This window comes from Furipterus horrens, unplaced genomic scaffold (genome assembly GCF_987537825.1).
Source record: "Furipterus horrens unplaced genomic scaffold, mFurHor1.1.pri manual_scaffold_10, whole genome shotgun sequence".
Lineage (NCBI taxonomy): Eukaryota > Metazoa > Chordata > Mammalia > Chiroptera > Furipteridae > Furipterus > Furipterus horrens.
In genome coordinates, this window is record NW_028327180.1 from 71,565,198 (window position 1) to 71,581,671 (window position 16,474).

General features: G+C 38.8%; 1 protein-coding gene across 4 annotated transcripts in view; it reads right to left on the reverse strand.

The window, feature by feature from the left end:
• Positions 1-16,474, reverse strand: part of ARHGAP26 (Rho GTPase activating protein 26) — a 485,784-nt gene that overhangs the window by 222,893 nt on the left and 246,417 nt on the right. For all 4 annotated transcript variants that reach the window (XM_090288083.1, XM_090288084.1, XM_090288082.1 and 1 more), the window contains exons 15-17: positions 9,244-9,331; positions 7,514-7,572; positions 5,886-5,991 (exon numbers count right to left, since the gene is read on the reverse strand). In XM_090288083.1, the coding sequence (XP_090144209.1) occupies positions 5,886-5,991; positions 7,514-7,572; positions 9,244-9,331 (253 nt within the window). The remainder of the gene's footprint in view (positions 1-5,885; positions 5,992-7,513; positions 7,573-9,243; positions 9,332-16,474) is intronic.

Sequence of the window (16,474 nt, forward strand, 5' to 3'; positions counted from 1 at the left end):
TAATCTTATCTTCTAGACTTGGGATGAAGGAAGAAGGAATGTTAGAGCATCTATAAGATATAAGTCATTGCCAGGTATTCACGCCAACTTCCTTTTGTTGGCCCTTTTCTTAAGAACTTCTTCAAGGAATGCTAGATGCCCACCAGGGCCCATCCTCCTTGGTGTCAAGGTCTAGCAATGACTTTCTTTATAACCACAGGCATTTGTTCATGAACCCAATTCACTCTGCTTCTAGATCACTAAGGAAATATGAATACATCCTTCCTGATTTGCAGGAATGCCTGGAAGTACTCAGGAAGGAGAAAACAGCCACGGTTCTAGGTGCTCAACCCTTGATAACTTGTGACAATGGAGTCTACATACAGGGTGGGACAAAAGTATATTTACAATAGTTTGTATGGAAAATAATATAGTAATTAATAATAATATAAGAATAAACTCTGTGTTTCACATATTCAAAACTGTAAACCTACTTTTGCCTCACCCTGTATTTCCATAAGGTCGCACATGTATGACAATTGGGTAATGAAAACAATAATAAGGAACCAGTAAGCAGCAACGGGACAAAAGTTGAGTTTGTCCTCTTCATTCCTCTCTCACTCTTCACTCCCCAAATCCTGGAATGTTAGTATATATTGTACCCACACTGCAGACGTAGTCATCTCCTCTCCCAAAATGGCCTTTTTAATCCATATGTCTTAATCGAGTTACCATGCCATGCGAAGATCACTCAATAGACGTAATGCTCTCTATTAAATGTTATTTCACCAAGATTACTTGCAGTAGGCACTATGGGCTGCTAGTGACACCTCTGCTTTTATAATGCTATCCATGCCTCCAACAAGTAGGCCAGGTAAATCCTGTTAGGTGTGAAAAATCATGGTGGTCCCATTCAAATCAATGAGATGTGATAGGAAGTCTGCTGGAGAACTTCTGGGAAAAGTATCATCATAGGTCTTAAAAAAAAGACTCAAAGAAAAAATAATGCCTTTTCTGCCTCTAGACAACCACTAACATGCAAAGCTGCAATGGAACATTTTATGACCCTGAAAGGATCGAGCCAACACAATAAGACTGGCTATGAGCAGGCCATGGACATAACCTAAATCCTCCATGAATGGAGACATTAACCAGCCCTCAGGACAAGAGGTTTCCTTATTAAGTTATTCTGAAGTGGATTTTCTGTTCCTTGCAGCCGAAAGCATCCTACACGATATAATACCTCTTTGGAAAAGCAAGAAAAGGGCTCTGATCTCCAACAATAGCCTAGCAACAAAGGAACAATTTCTTCAAAAAAGAAAAGAGATTAAGATTTATTTCTCAATACATATTTTGGGAAAGCTAGCTGTGAAAAGGTATTTTTAATAGCCACTCTTGATGTATGGAGTCTTTTGAAATCCTCCCACACCACATAAACACTGTAATAAAGTTACAATGAGCCACCATGAATGGTATGTGTAGAAATATACAACATACTTGGAGTCATCATAATATGTAAACACCATGGAACTACCATGAAATTAGTTTTTATTACTCATTTACTCTTATTTCCTTCTACAATTATAAGACTGGGAAGTATCACCTCACCCCAGCTCTCCCCCCAAATAATGAAAACACAAAATCACAAAATCACATGATTGTAAAGGAACTCAGAAAACTGAGCTCAGAAGAGGTTGAATGGTTTACAAGGTCCCACAGCTAGCTGGGGACAATTTTCTTTATTAATAAAGATGCTTTATGTTTGATTTAAAACAGTCATCTGCTGAACACTCAGTTTAATGCAAAGTTGAATTGTGTAAAGACAGGGGGAATCAAAATTGGATTTTTTTAGTAATTTAATTATGAAAATAAAAATCTCCTTTTGAACTCACTGCTTTAAGCTTCTTCTTCCTATTTCTAATATCTCCTAAATCCCAAACCACTCATCTCAATACCATTTCTCTCTCCTATAGAAGCCCTTGTGTATGGCCCATTCTGTAGGCCAGTGGTTCTCAAAAACCTGTTTGCACCCTAATGACCGGGGTGGGGTGGGGGTGGGGGATATGCAGGTTCCCAGGCAGAGTCCAATTTAGTAGACCAGGTGTGGGGCCCAGCAACATCAATGTAATCAAGTCCTCCAGGTGAGTCTAACTGGGTTTTGAGGCACATGACTATACACTGTATACTAGACTCCAAGATCCAAATAGAAAACAGCTAATTTTAAGAGTAGATTTGAGCTAGAACAATGAAAATATGTGCATAGCTGCCTATAATTTTCATGTTCCCTCTGAGGTCTGAAACAAACCCAAGACCTCTGTGATTTGGATGTATCCTGGTAATCATATTTGCTTGGAGGTTTGAAGTTTTTATCCCTTCTCCCTTAAGACGTTTATTTCCCTCTTAATACATCACTTCTTGGGATTAAATAAGGAATGTCTTAATTCTCCTTCCACAGATAAAAGAAACCAATTTTGGAAAGTTTTTCAAAAGAATACTTTAAAAAATACACACTACAAAATGTCTTCCCTTTGAACCAGATGTCTGCGATGCACAGGGCAAACACAGTAGTAATGAGAGACGTAAACACTGGGCTTTCCAGCAGAACCAGCCTTGAAACCAGAACTTCAGAAGGAAGCTGACCATTAAGTAAGTGAACCAGAGTAACAATGGCTCAGGCATATCATGGGGTAAGTGTGAACCTGAGAAAACTAGAATGAAACAAATAAACCAGCTCCTTGTCCCAAGTTAACTTTCCCTTACTGCTTTATTGTAAAATAGGACAGTGCTGTAAATGAGCATATAGAGTTTAAGTGGAATCTTAGAACTCCACTGGGTGTCAAAGAATTTTTTCAGACCTAAATAAATATTCCTTACTGGATTCAGCAGTGCTCATTTACACCCATCTTCTCCAAGGCATTTTAAACCTAGAGGCTCCAGACACTTAAGTGTGTGTGTTCTAACATCAGCTCTGACAGACTCATGTTACAGGCATAAGAGATTATTTATATGTAGATTTCTTAATGGTTAAATGAACAAAGAAATGCCATGAAACAAGCTCAAAGAAAATCTAAGTATCAAAGACAACGTTTAATACTCCAGAAATGCTATAAAATAAATAAATCTAGCAACAAAATTGGTTTAAATTCCTCGGAAGGCAAAAAGTCAAGGTCATACCTATAACTTGTATATTTCAGTTGTATGACTCCTTGAGTTTGGAACAAAGATGGACTTAATTTAATGGGGTTGAGCAAGCAGAGAGTGGAACAAGAGGGAGAATGTGAATCATCCACCAGGAGATGAACATGCTCAACTGTTCAAGACTGACCTGAAGGATTGTTTTTCTTTTTTTCTTTAAAGACTCCTAACAATCCTTAGGGCATTTTAAAATGGGAAAATTCAGTACTGGCTCTGCTGGATCACCACTTACTCTTGGTCTCTCTTGGTGCAATTAAGATCTCATCACAACTGCCCAGCTTAAAAAGTCTAACTGCTTTCATCTGGTTCCTGAACCATCTCCTCCAGCTGCTCCCAGCAGGCTTGGAGAGCTTCATAAGACCCAGTGACCACAAAGCAGTCAGGAGCATCCCACACAGGCTTGGCTGGACCATGTACCTGGCCCTTCAAATGCACAAAGGTTTGCAACTAAGATCTAAACCAGCTTTTCTGTTTAACAAATGTCTGACTGGGTTGATGGAATAGGTACCAAACCATCATCTGAGAGCATCTGCAGTTACTTTTTAAAGCCCTGTCCCCATTATTTTAAACACACTTTATCAGGATTCTTTGGGGGCATTCTCCTTGCAAAATTGCACGCTCTCTACTTTGCTTTGTTTCTGAACATGAATAAACTGGGTTCTCAGACTTAATTTCTATGACAGGGGGGTGAGGGGCAGGGTTCCCACACTAAAAAACAATTCTCAGGATACCAGCAAAGTACCCCCGAGAATTCAACTCAATTCTGACACTGTACCAGCAGATAGAATCATATACCACAGGTTTAGTCCTACAAGACTTCCCCCTCCCCAATACACACACACATATGCACACACACACAAACTTCGGATGCCAGATGCAAGCCCAGGATGCAAGTCCAGGCCACCTGTGCTTTTGAATGACTGACCACTGATTGGAGATTCCAATGACCCCCTTCAACTCAGAATGCCAATCTCAAATCCAGGTTGTCACCTCTGCTTTTGACCCAATGACTATACGACCAGAAGTTCCCACAACATCCTCCTTGGGTTCTATTGATTTACTAGAAAGTCTCACAGAACTCTGAGAAACATGCTACTTACTACGTCACTGGTTTATTTTAAAAGGCTTTAACTCAATTAAGCACAGCCAGATGAAAGAGATGCATAGGGCAAGGCATGGAGAAGGAGTGCAGAGCTTCCATGCCTTCTCCAGGGCAGCACCCTCCCAGCATCAACCTGAAAGTCTCCAAACCGCTCATTGTCATTGGCAATATCCCAGGTGGGTAATGCAGGACTGAAAGTTCCAACCCTCTAATCACAGGCCGGGTTCTAAAAGTCACCTCATTAACATAACAAAAACAGCTCTTCACACTGTCAACACTTAGGAAATTCCAAGGGTTCAGGGAGTTGTGAGCCAGGAATTGTGGATGAAGACCAAATATATATGAGAAATATATTTTGGCCATCTTAATGGCCAAATATATATTTCTTATAAATCACAATATCGCAATGCAGTTCTGCTATGGCATGGCAAGAAAAAACATTTGACCAATAATGGAGCAACCCTTGACTACCTAATTGCTTCTCACCAACATGCAAATCCCTCTTGTTTCTTCACACTTAGCCGTGTGGAAATCTTTATGGTAACATAGGTGCTCTCTCTCCAAAAGGTAATATCCACTTCTTGGTATAAATATGAAAACAAACCACCATAATCTCCCTCCACAAAGTATCAGCTCATCCCAAAGGAATGACTTAATGGCATAACAAGTGTGGGAAAGATACAAATTTAGAACACATCAATTCAGTGGAATGCAAGGATTAACAATTTAGATTAACTATTAGATTCTATCTTTTCTTATGCCACAGTCTCCAATCCAGAACATTCACCAGTCAATGGCAGGTTAGAACATACAGACATGTAGTAACTGATACAACAAGGGAAGGCAATAAGGCCATTCTGAAAAGGGTCAAGCAACAGTAAACACCAAAATTCAAAACCATTCCAAGAATATAAATAATCCTAGCAGGAAAATCAGGTCCTCACTGAATGCTTTGATGATCTCAAAGGGCAAGAGGGTATAATTCCTTTATTCTCTACATTTCTTCAAAGACTTTAATACGTGTAACTTTAACAAATCAATGACAAAATGTTTTCCCTTTGAACCAAATATCTGTGATGCACAAGGATGAAAGACAGCCTACTAGCCATATTTGACAGATGAAGAAATTAAGGGATTGAGAGGTCAGTGGTTTGTCTAAGGCTGGTTAAGTGGTTTGATAAGAACAGAGTCAACTCTGGAATTTAGGCCTCTTTACTTCCAACCCAAGGTCTGTAAACCCACAACATATTCCTCTTCACCCTTGATTGTCACAAGAACATATAACTTCGGAAAACTCTGCATGGTGTCCTGGTATCATAAATAACACGCTCCTATTTGCCCTTGGTCATCGCAAGAGCAAAAAGCTCTGAAAACTGTCGGGCAGTCTTGTTGCATGAGGCACTTTCCCAGCCCACTCTGCAAAGACCATCTGGCATCTTCTGCTGTTATCCACTGCAGTTAACATTTCACACATTTCTTTCCTAAGCTTCTAGCGTACCTGATGCAATAGTGGAAGAGGCAAACATAAGCAGAACTGAGACCAGCTTTAGTGCTAAGATAAGAACTTTCTAGGGGTGAGAAAAGGGCCAGCAATCAGTCTTAAACGTACTTTGCCAAGTGGTTCATGAGCAGCTGTAACATCTGCTTGTTTTTCTCTGGGAGCCGATGAACAAGGCTGTGGATTTCAGAGACCCGAGACTCCTGATTCTCCAGCTCTGCAAAGGTAGGAGGGAGAAAACATTTGATCAGTGTCACAGCTAAATCAGTTCAAAGACAAAATCAAAGGAAAACAAAGGTTGGGCACTGACAGACTTAACCCTCAAAGGGTTAAGAATCTGTTCTGTGTACTCATGACTAGAATGACTAGAACTACAAGTGCTTTTAATGGTGCTTTCCGTAACAGAGTTCATTACAAAAAAAAAGAAAGGATGTCAAAAAAATCAAGCCAAAATGATGACGTGATGAAATGGAGCCAGTCAACTGCACACTCAGAGCAGAAACAAGCTTGGACGCAGCTGACTCCCTAGAGTGATGGCTTCATTTCAAGGAATGAAGGAACTTTATGCACTCAGCAAGTGATAAACAAATCATACATGAACAACATTGCAAGGGTCTCAAATAGCAAAATAACGTCTCAAGACAGCATCAAAGAAATCAAAGTGTCCAGTTATTTTCAAACCATGTGTAAGAGCTAGACTGGTAGAGGAGAAAGAAATGGCACGTAAATATGTGAATCTTTCTGCCAACCTATAACCTAAATCCCGGCCTGTCGTGTTCTCTTGGCTGAACTTGGGTAAGTGGCTCCATTTTTCTGGGAAGTAGAAGGATGGTAGTCTGTACCTATTTATAGGACTGATGTGAGATTTAATTAGAGAATGGTTGCTATGGGTTTGGAATTTCTCTGAGAAAGAAATCACATAAACACTATCTGCACTTCGAGCTTTCTCCCATGCCTTTCTCCTCTCTGTTTGAAGGGGAAAACTATCAGTAGATACAGCCATCAGAATATTACTTGCTACTCAGTTAAGGCCAGTAGTAGCTACCAGGGTAAACAAACACTGAAGGCTTAAAAAAAAAAAAGCAGGGAGAGGCACAGGCTATGGCTGTAAGAGCACTGTAGGGTTTCATGCCAGATTTAAATCTGATAAGAGAATCTTACTGCCCCTTCTACAGGCATGCTCCACATAGACAGATTCCAGTATACTTAAGGTAGCTTGCACCTAATCCTTATGTATTTTAACACCAGTAATATGATGCTAGGGACCTGGAAGATATGGCTGAAGAATGATCAGAAGCCGCAAATGGAAGCCATGATAGAAAGCAGACTGAGAAGTTATATAAATGGTGATACATTCAGGGAAACACTTCCAGTGCTCAATTTAGGTAATGTGCAAAGTTTGATTCATTCTGCAAAATGTTGCTTAAGGGCTGGGAGAAATCCATGGAGTTAGAACTCCAATAATCAAAATTAGAAAGGCAAACTTGTTTTCCTGTCCTCTCCCCCTCCCCAGAATCACACTTCGGATGTTTATCTCCTATACTGTAAATTCGGCGTAGTAACGAGACCCTCAGCAATTCTGATTTGCTTTTGTTTTTATTCTCATGGGTGTGTATGTGGGTAGGTTACACACAGAATATAAAGGATTAGATAATATTTATTTTGGGATACTGACTGTTCTTTGAAATAGAAAAAATCTATTCCCTTCTCCTTAAAACTGCGGCAAAAAGAAAACTTACTTGCTGCTTTGATGAAACTTCTTTGAAACTGGTACATCATGAGTGGTCCTGGAAGCATTCTGGAATAAAAGGTTATACACTAGTTAGCTTAATAAAAACAATCATATTCTCTCTAAATAGTAGCCTAGAGACTGCCAAGATGTATTACATTTCTCAAAGACAAAGATCACGGGGAAACAACAGCAACTCAACTTAGTCCAACTAAGTTTCCCTTTTGAAAGGCCTGGAGATTTTACCTGAAATTTTCATTCTCTCTCCTTCTTAAGGAAATTAATACGACTGTTTTGTCATCACAACTAGAAAAACACTAATGCAAGAAGTCTAGCACAAACCAAACCAAGAGCTTTCCTTTTTAGTCAGTAGACTCATCCATCAACAAGAGCTTTTTAAAATATGTCTGGAAAACAGGCTACTAGCTAAACATTTGCAAATACTTGTACTTAAACTCTCATCTTTCCAACACCTTGTTATTATAATCAGTTCATCTGTAAATACTATGAGAGACTTTTTGTAGGTGTTTTTGTGGCAAATTCACTGTGGACTTCTGCTCAAGAATGTCAAAGGGCTGGGACCCCTAACATTAGGCATGAGACAAAAATCAAATTCTACCTGCTCTTTTATTCTTACTGTTTATTAGCAAATCACCATCAACATGTAAAAAGAAGTGCTAAATGCAAGCCTGTACAACATGGTTTTTTGTAAACTATAAAAGAAGTATTAGATGTATGCATATTTAATGACTATGTTAAACTGCAAACTTGAGGTTTTTCTGATAGTCCAAATACTAAGCTCCTCCACAGGCTATACATTATTCTTGGCTCAGGTTTTATTTTATTCTTATAGAACCCCCTAATTAACTCTTGTCATCACGTGCATTACATCTTCTTCTTGACTTCAAGCTCCTTTCATCAATTCCCCAATAGCCAATAAGACTTGCATCACCAGTTCCTTTCTTGTGGCTTTCCTACTTTGCTTTTGAGCCAAGGGAATTGTCACAAAACCTGTACAAATGCTTATGTGACCTATGATGACAGTTCTCCTCTTTAAGACTAGACCCCTACCTTCCTGTGTTAGAACTACAGTAAAGAATTAATTATAATATGCCCACCTTTCAAGTCCAGCATAAATTTCAATCTATTCCTGAAATTGAGATGTGGGCAGCTAAACAATTACCCACTTCCTTAATAACTGAGGGAGGTGTAGGGAAGTAGCAATAATATCACATATATTATCACAAGAAAATAGTCTCTTCCCCAATAAAGTGGTATTTTCCAACCTAAGCTGAAGGAATCTAAAAGGAGATCCATTAAGTTCTCATTTCTAAGGATCAATGTCAGCAATATATTCAATCTGCAATGCACAAATCTATCAAAATGCGTAGGGTATATGATCATGCATCTTCAACAGAATGGGATGTGATTCCTTGTTTTCTTAATAGAGTATTCAGGGATTTCAGGAAATAGTATATTTTAGGTTCTGTTAAAGGTTAATTGTCATAGTCACTTCCCATAAAGAACAAAGCTCCCTAAATCACTCATGGCACCACTGCACAATGGCAACCCATCAACTATGGATGATTTACAATCGGATTGACCAGCTGAGCTAACTGCACCCACACATACGCTGTTTCCACATCTCAAACAGCTCTCTGGAGGCTGAAAATAAAACTGCTTTCTTCCTGACTGCCTGATAACACGCTGGCACTCTGCCCACTAATGGAAAGTCCCTACCTTAGGTAGGTCTTCAAAGCACTAGTGATGGTCTTGATCTCCCATTCCGCACAGATATCCATTTCTGTTTCAGAAGCTGTTTTGGGGTCTAAAATGAAGAAAAGACAATGTATGAAACAGAGCAGAAAACACAGCTAACAGAAAAAGCACACATTAAAGCATTCAGCCTCACTATTAACCAAAGAAATCCAAATTAAAACAAATGACACCTATTTTTTTCCTCTTAAATTGGAAAATGTTTAAAAATCCAAATGTCTATTGCTGCAAGAATGCAGTGAAACTGATCCTCTCATAATCTGCTGGAGGTAGGAGAAATAAATGCAGCAGTTTTGAAAAGCAATTTGTTAATAGGTATCAAGAGTCATGAAAATGTTTATGTGTACTCTTTAGACTGGTAATCCCACTTTACATAACCCATCCTGAGGAAGTAAAGCATGAGAAAAGTTACATACCATCAAAATATTTCACACACACTAGCAGAGGAACATTCAAAAAGAGACAACCTAAGTGTCCAATAATACAAAATGATTGAGTTAATTATGGTAGATCTTTAATGGAATATTAGGTTGCTCTTACAGGATAACAATGGCTATCAAGCAATATGAAAGAATGCCTAGATTATCAGGTAATTTAAAAATCATGTAGCAAAAAAGAAAATCAAGATTTAAAAGCCTGTGAGAAATTCACATGAAGAAAAGCTGAAAGGAAAAACTATAAAATTAAAATAGTGGTTGGGTCAGAGTGGTAGAATTATGGTTTTTATGTTTTCTAAACTATGACTTGACTCCGTTATTTTATTTATTTTTTATTTTTTGATAGCCGGAAATTGCTGAGAAGTTCTGAATTTGTTTTCTGCTGTTATCTCTAAACTTCTCCCCTGTTGAACATCCCAAAATACGGACTTTGAGAGAGCATTAGCAGTGGGGAAATCAGAGGTGGGGTATTCACATGGGCTTTACAGGAGATTTTCTCACCTCCACAGCATTAATCTTATAGCTGCTAAACATTTTTTTACATTTGTAAGAGTTCTTGTTTGTTTGTTTGTTTAATGCCCATTTATAATAGCATCTTGCTCATGCTTCAAGGATGCAACATCTTGTCTTATCTCTCTAAGGATATTAATGGTAGTTTTCTTTTTGATGTTTTATGTTTCTTCAGGTTGTCCATTTTTGTGTGGTTTTTAGTTTTTGTCTTTTACATTAAGGTTCCTCGGGTATCTGATTATCTGCTCATCTTTTAAGAAAAAGGCAATAAAAAAGCCAGAGTTCGAAGCGTGATGTGGTGGACGGGGTTTTTGACTGTGGGCTCATGCTTTCTGATCTTTAACCCAAGGGTAGGAAGAACACTAGTACCTAATCCACAGGCTGAGTCTGAAACAAATGTGTCTGTTTTGTTTTGGTTTTCAATTAGATTTGTGTGCCTTTAACTGTGGATGTAACAACCACCTGTAAATCCCACCACTTCTTTTTGAGTTAAGCTACTTTTAAACTTGAAATTCCTACCTAATACTGGTAGAATTATGGTTGTTATATTTTCTAAACCATGACCTGATTCCATTACTTTTATATATTTTTAAAAATTGCTTTAGGCCAAGAAATGCAGTGAGAGCAACCACAATTATATTGGCTACTGATTGTGTCTTTTGTCTCTTACGTGGACTTTTAAACAAATAAGTGTATTTTAAAGTGTGTACTATTTTTAAAAAGATAATTCTTGTACTCTTCCTGAGCTGCACACAGACAGCTAAGAAAGAGGCAGAGGTTGGGGAATGTGACCTGCTCCACAAACCAGGAGCACCCCACCTTACTGCTGGCAAGGTGGTGTGAAGTGGGGACTTCCTGTGCACTGGAGGGAGAATCCAGCTTCCGCATACTGAAGACTAGTGATTTGCCTCCTGTCTTCCACTCCCTTTTTTTTCGGCACAGCACCTCATTTTCAGTTGGGCTGCTACCCTTTCCTCACACCTGCTCCAAGTGCTCCCGGGAGGCTCCAGCCTTTCAGGGGTGGGGAATGAGATTCAGGACAAACCAATCAAAGCACAGCTTCTCTCTGGACCCCTGGACTGGTTCTGGGGTGGCCCAAGACCGAAGTCAGTCGAATCAGAGTGAATTTCACAGCTTTTCTAGGAGACAGAGGAAAGGCTATCTGCTATTTCCTCCAGGGATTGCACCTGGAAGGCTGCTCCAAGTGCCAACACATACAGCTTGAGAGGGAGTGTGACAGACAAAACCAGAGATGAGAGAAGCACAAAAAGTGGGTCTTGATGACATGATTTGAGCCCTTGTATCTGATGCCTTTTAATCATGTGAGCCAATAAATGCCCTTTTTCCTTAAACCATTGGAGGTCAGGTTTTCTGTTTTTGTTTGTGTGTATGCGTGTGTGCGTGTGCATATGTGCATGTGTGTGTGTTTTGTTTTGTTTTTATAAGCCAAAGAGATCTAAATGATACAGTAGGCAAATAGAGAGTGGCACTGGACTGTCTCTTTCTGGACAGTCTCTAAGAAGAAAGGGCCAACAGCCTTCCAGCTGGAAAGGGGAATGAGTCACAAGTGGGCACTGGGAAAGCACTCACTTGCATCCTAGTAGGAGGAGGCCAAACAGTCACGAACGGCTTAAGGATTTAGGCTCTAATCCCCAGGTGAAGGCACAAATCCAGCTGGTACCTACTGCTCACAGTATGCTCCCCTGACACATACTGGAACACGGAAGAAGAAAGGGCCCCAGCTCTAAACTGTTTGGCTCCTAAAGGCAGCACATCTATGTGTTTGCAGGTGTCTCTGGGCAATAATGAAATCTGTCATGTCACAAGAAACAAACAACGACCCAAAGGGTATGAATTTATTTCTAGGATCCAAGCAACGGTAGACTCCACAGAGTTCTGTCACAGTAAACTTCTGAAAAGTGAACAAAGTGTGATTTTTTTCAAGTATCCAAAACCTCTGCAGCTTTCATTCTTTTCTTGCTTTGTCATCTAACACGTCCTTAACGGTCCCTTCTGCGTAAGTGTATGTACCATACACTTTGCTTAGTACGACCTCTTCCGCTCCCCATGACCAAGCACATGGAGAGCTGCCACACTACATGGTTCCTGGATGTGAGACAAATGTTACTGTACATTTTTTTGAGGAACAAACCAACTTCTACCCAAGAAGGGTGAACATGACACTAAACAAGCAGCAGTTGGCAGGTCTGGGAGTTGTGAACTGTTCCATGAACCACACTTAGCAAACTAATGATTAGCTTCCACTTATTAGGGCTCGGTAAGCATAAGAATATTGTGTAACATCACAGAGAGGAGAGTCAAATTACAGCCTGGCTGAAGGGCTTTTTATAGCACTGATGAGGCAAGGCTCATAACTTGACCACATCCATTTTAATTCATTTAATACCCAAACCAAATTGAAGACAGCCTCCCAAGCTACCTCATTCCCAGAAAGCACTGCCGATTTCCACACCTGCCTACGGATGCTCCACTCACCTACAGAAAGAAGCTTCCTGGAAGCATCTGGACAAGATGCAGAGACAGAATGTAAAATTTTCTTCAGAACTCAGTACTTTTCTCCCCACCGTGTCACTTGGCCATTGCATTCCTTAGTAAAACTAACCTAAGCCAGAGGAGCAGCCCAACAAACAGAAGGGCACCGTGCAGGTAAAGAAAAATGAGTGTACTCCTCCTTAACCAACTCCCACACGAATTTGGAAAAACAGGAGACATAAATGGGAAGCAGTGTTTACAAGGGGAGGTAGTCTCAGAACTATCACTCTGGATGAGTCCCAAGATTTGTCTAGTCCACTGTTATGTTACTGACAAATACACTAGGGACCTTCTGAAGGAAATTATTAGGAAAGTCACCTATGTGCTCCTACATATCCTAATAACACATTATAAGGCAAATTAAAGTTGTTTTTTCATTAACAAAGAGGGTAATATATGTACATGGTAAAAGAAGTATTGAATCAAAACAAACAGATATACATTAAAAGCTAAGCCTTTCCTATGTTAGAGGCAACTGCTATTATCAGTTTTGTGTGTGTATGCTATCTCTAACAGTGTATGTATACACAAAGTATGAATACAGCTTTTAAAAACACAAACAGAAGAATGTTATCAATGTCATTTTGTGCATTGCAGTTTTCACTGAACAATATCTTAAGAAATAGTTCCATATCAGCACACAATTATATCTACCTCATAGTACTTCACTACATCATAGTTAACTGTCCCACTCATTGAAATTAAGGTTGCTCCCTGGTTTGGCTGTGATAAACAGTGCTATTTTTACATGTCTCACCTGTAGAAAAAATGCCCAAAGTGGAATTTCTGGGTCAAAGAATGTGTACACTTCACATTTTGAAATATATTGCTCGCCTGCCCCTCAGAGGTTGTACCACTGTGTTTAAGTATGAGAGTGGCCCCACTGGGGAACAATGAGATAGGCCAGGACCCTCTGCCCACCCTAAAGCATAGTCCAAGCTACTCTGGAGAGGGGTGCCAGACTGCATTGCCCCCACCCAGCCCACCCCAGCCGCTTTCTGGAATGTCCAGAATCGTCTTGAGATTACAATGCAGGCAGTGAAACTAGTCTGGGGACAGAAGTGGAGGGTGTTTCTCTATATCGAGGTAAGTGAATTCAGGAGGGGGACAGTCCTAAAAGAAACGTGAGAGTGACAAGAGAACTTCAGCATACTTCTGATCAACCAGGAACAAACTCCACTTCTCCCAGAACCATGACCAAATATTAGAACAAGGTGAAATCTATTCAGGTGTATAGGACCACACTAAATGAACCATTTAAGAATGCCAGAAAGTTGGACGGAATCATGTACAATGGCCATCCAATTTCCTAAGAGGCTGGTTCTAACAGTATTCCAGAAAACAGCAGAAGAACAGGGACAATCTATCCATGGTGAATTTAACCACAAAGATTTATAAACTTCTTCATGTTTAGGTTTGATTAAACAGAAGATTTTTTAAAACTGACAAAATACTTGTTGGCATAAAATAGGAGACAAAAGCACTCTAAAATTTTTCTCAGAAAGCACCTGTTCTGTACTATAAATAAAATTCAGAAAAATACTGATGCTGTGAAATAATACATTAAATAAAAAAAATAACAGACTGAAATAAAGGCAAGAGCTGAAAGGGAGAAATGAAAACAGCTAAGTAAGTAGAGTTAGTAAACACAATGCAAATTCACTTATAAAATTAAAATTTGCATTATAAACAGTAAATTAAAAAAATCCAACCAAGACAAATTTAAATGAATGACATGGACATGGGGCACAAGTTTGATAATTGTTGCCAAAATGCAAAGAATCAGAAGAAAAACAAACATTAAAAATGTGAAAAGCGACAATAATGTATTTTTTAAATTGAGGATTGTGTGATAACAAAAAAAAGTTTGTTTTTCTCTATAAAAATATACGTAAAAACTCCATCAGACCCCAATGTGTACAAAGAATGACTATATGGTAATATTTAAAAGTAATGAAAAGAGTCCTGACGTGTGTGGCTCAGTTGGTTGGGCATCCACCCTCAAAGCCAAAGGTCACCGAAGCGAAAGTTTGCTGGTTCGACCCCTGGTCAGGGCACATGCCCAGGTTGCGGGTTTGTCCCCAGCTGGGGCACGTGCAAGAAGCAACTGATCAATGTGTTTCTCTCACACTGATGCTTCCCTCCCTCTCTTTCTCCCTCCCTTCCCCTCTCTCTAAAACTAAATAAATATTTAAAAAATAAAAATAGTGAAAAGGGGGGAAATGTCTTACTATACGGTTATTGGTCAATCGAATAAGTATTTGAGGAAAGGAGAATTAGTACCCATTTTCAATGAATAAATTCCAAATGGATTTTAAGGAAAGCAAAAAAGTTTTGCAATCCTAAAACAGGGAAGGTCTTTTAACATATAATCCATCTAGGAAAAAGATTGACTTATAAAAATATAAAATATTCATAAGACAAAACAAAAACAAAAGTACCATCAATAAAATTCAAGATAAATGATAATCTGAAAAAAAAATGTATATGTATGTGTGTGTGTGTGTGTGTAACATAGCCTCCATATCTAAACAGGTCTTACAATCCAAAGATGACTACACCAATGGAAAAATAGGCAAGAACACAAACAGGCAATTCACAAAAGAAGAAATATAACTCAGCAAGAAATAGGAAACATGTCCAAACTCACTTAGATTTACAGAAGTGCAAATTTAAATAAAAACAAGATTTGTTTAAAGTATATTTATGATTTATATGCAAAAAAGTAATAAAGATAGCAAGAATATGAGGTACAGGATACTCTCCTCAGACTTTGCTGATGGTAAATTTGAGAATATCAATGAAGGGCCTTGAAAACATGTACAAACCTTGACCCAGCAAGTCAACATCATAAATAAACCTAAAGGAAATAACTACATATGCATATAAATATTAAAAAGTTTTCAAAGTATTTTTATTGATTACGCTATTACACTTATCCCAATTTTTCCCTTTTGCCCCCTCCGCATGGTACCTCCTTCTCTCCAGCAATCCCCCTTAGTTCATGCTAAAATCCTCAGCAAAATACTAGAAAACCAAATACAGCAATGCATCAAAAAGATCATACACCATGATCAAGTGGGATTTATTCCAAGAATGCAAGGTTGGTACAACATTCACAAATCAATAAATGTCATTCACCAACATAATCAAAATGAAGGGTAAAAACCACATGATCATATCAATAGATGCATAAAAAGCTTCTGATAAAATCCAGCAACCATTTATGATCAAAACTCTCAGCAAAGTGGGATCAGAGGGAACATACCTAAACATAATGAAAGTCATATATGACAAACCCACTGCCAGCATCATACTCAACAGACGAAAACTACAAGTGTTCCCCTTAAGATCAGGGACAAAACAGGAACATCCGCTTTCATCTCTTACTCAACATAGTACTTGAAGTCCTGGCCACAGCAATCAGACAAGACGAATAAATAAAAGGAGTCCAAATTCGAAAGGAAGAAATACAACTGTCTTTCTTTGCAGATGGCATGATACTGTACATAGAGAACCCCAAAGATTTCACCAATAAACTACCAGATCTGATAAATGAATTCAGCAAAGTAGCAGGATACAAAATTAACAGCCATAAATCAGTTGCATTTTGATGTCCAATAAAAGAACTAACAGAAAGGGAAATTAAGAAAACAATCCCATTCACAATTGCTTCAAAACGAATAAAATACCTA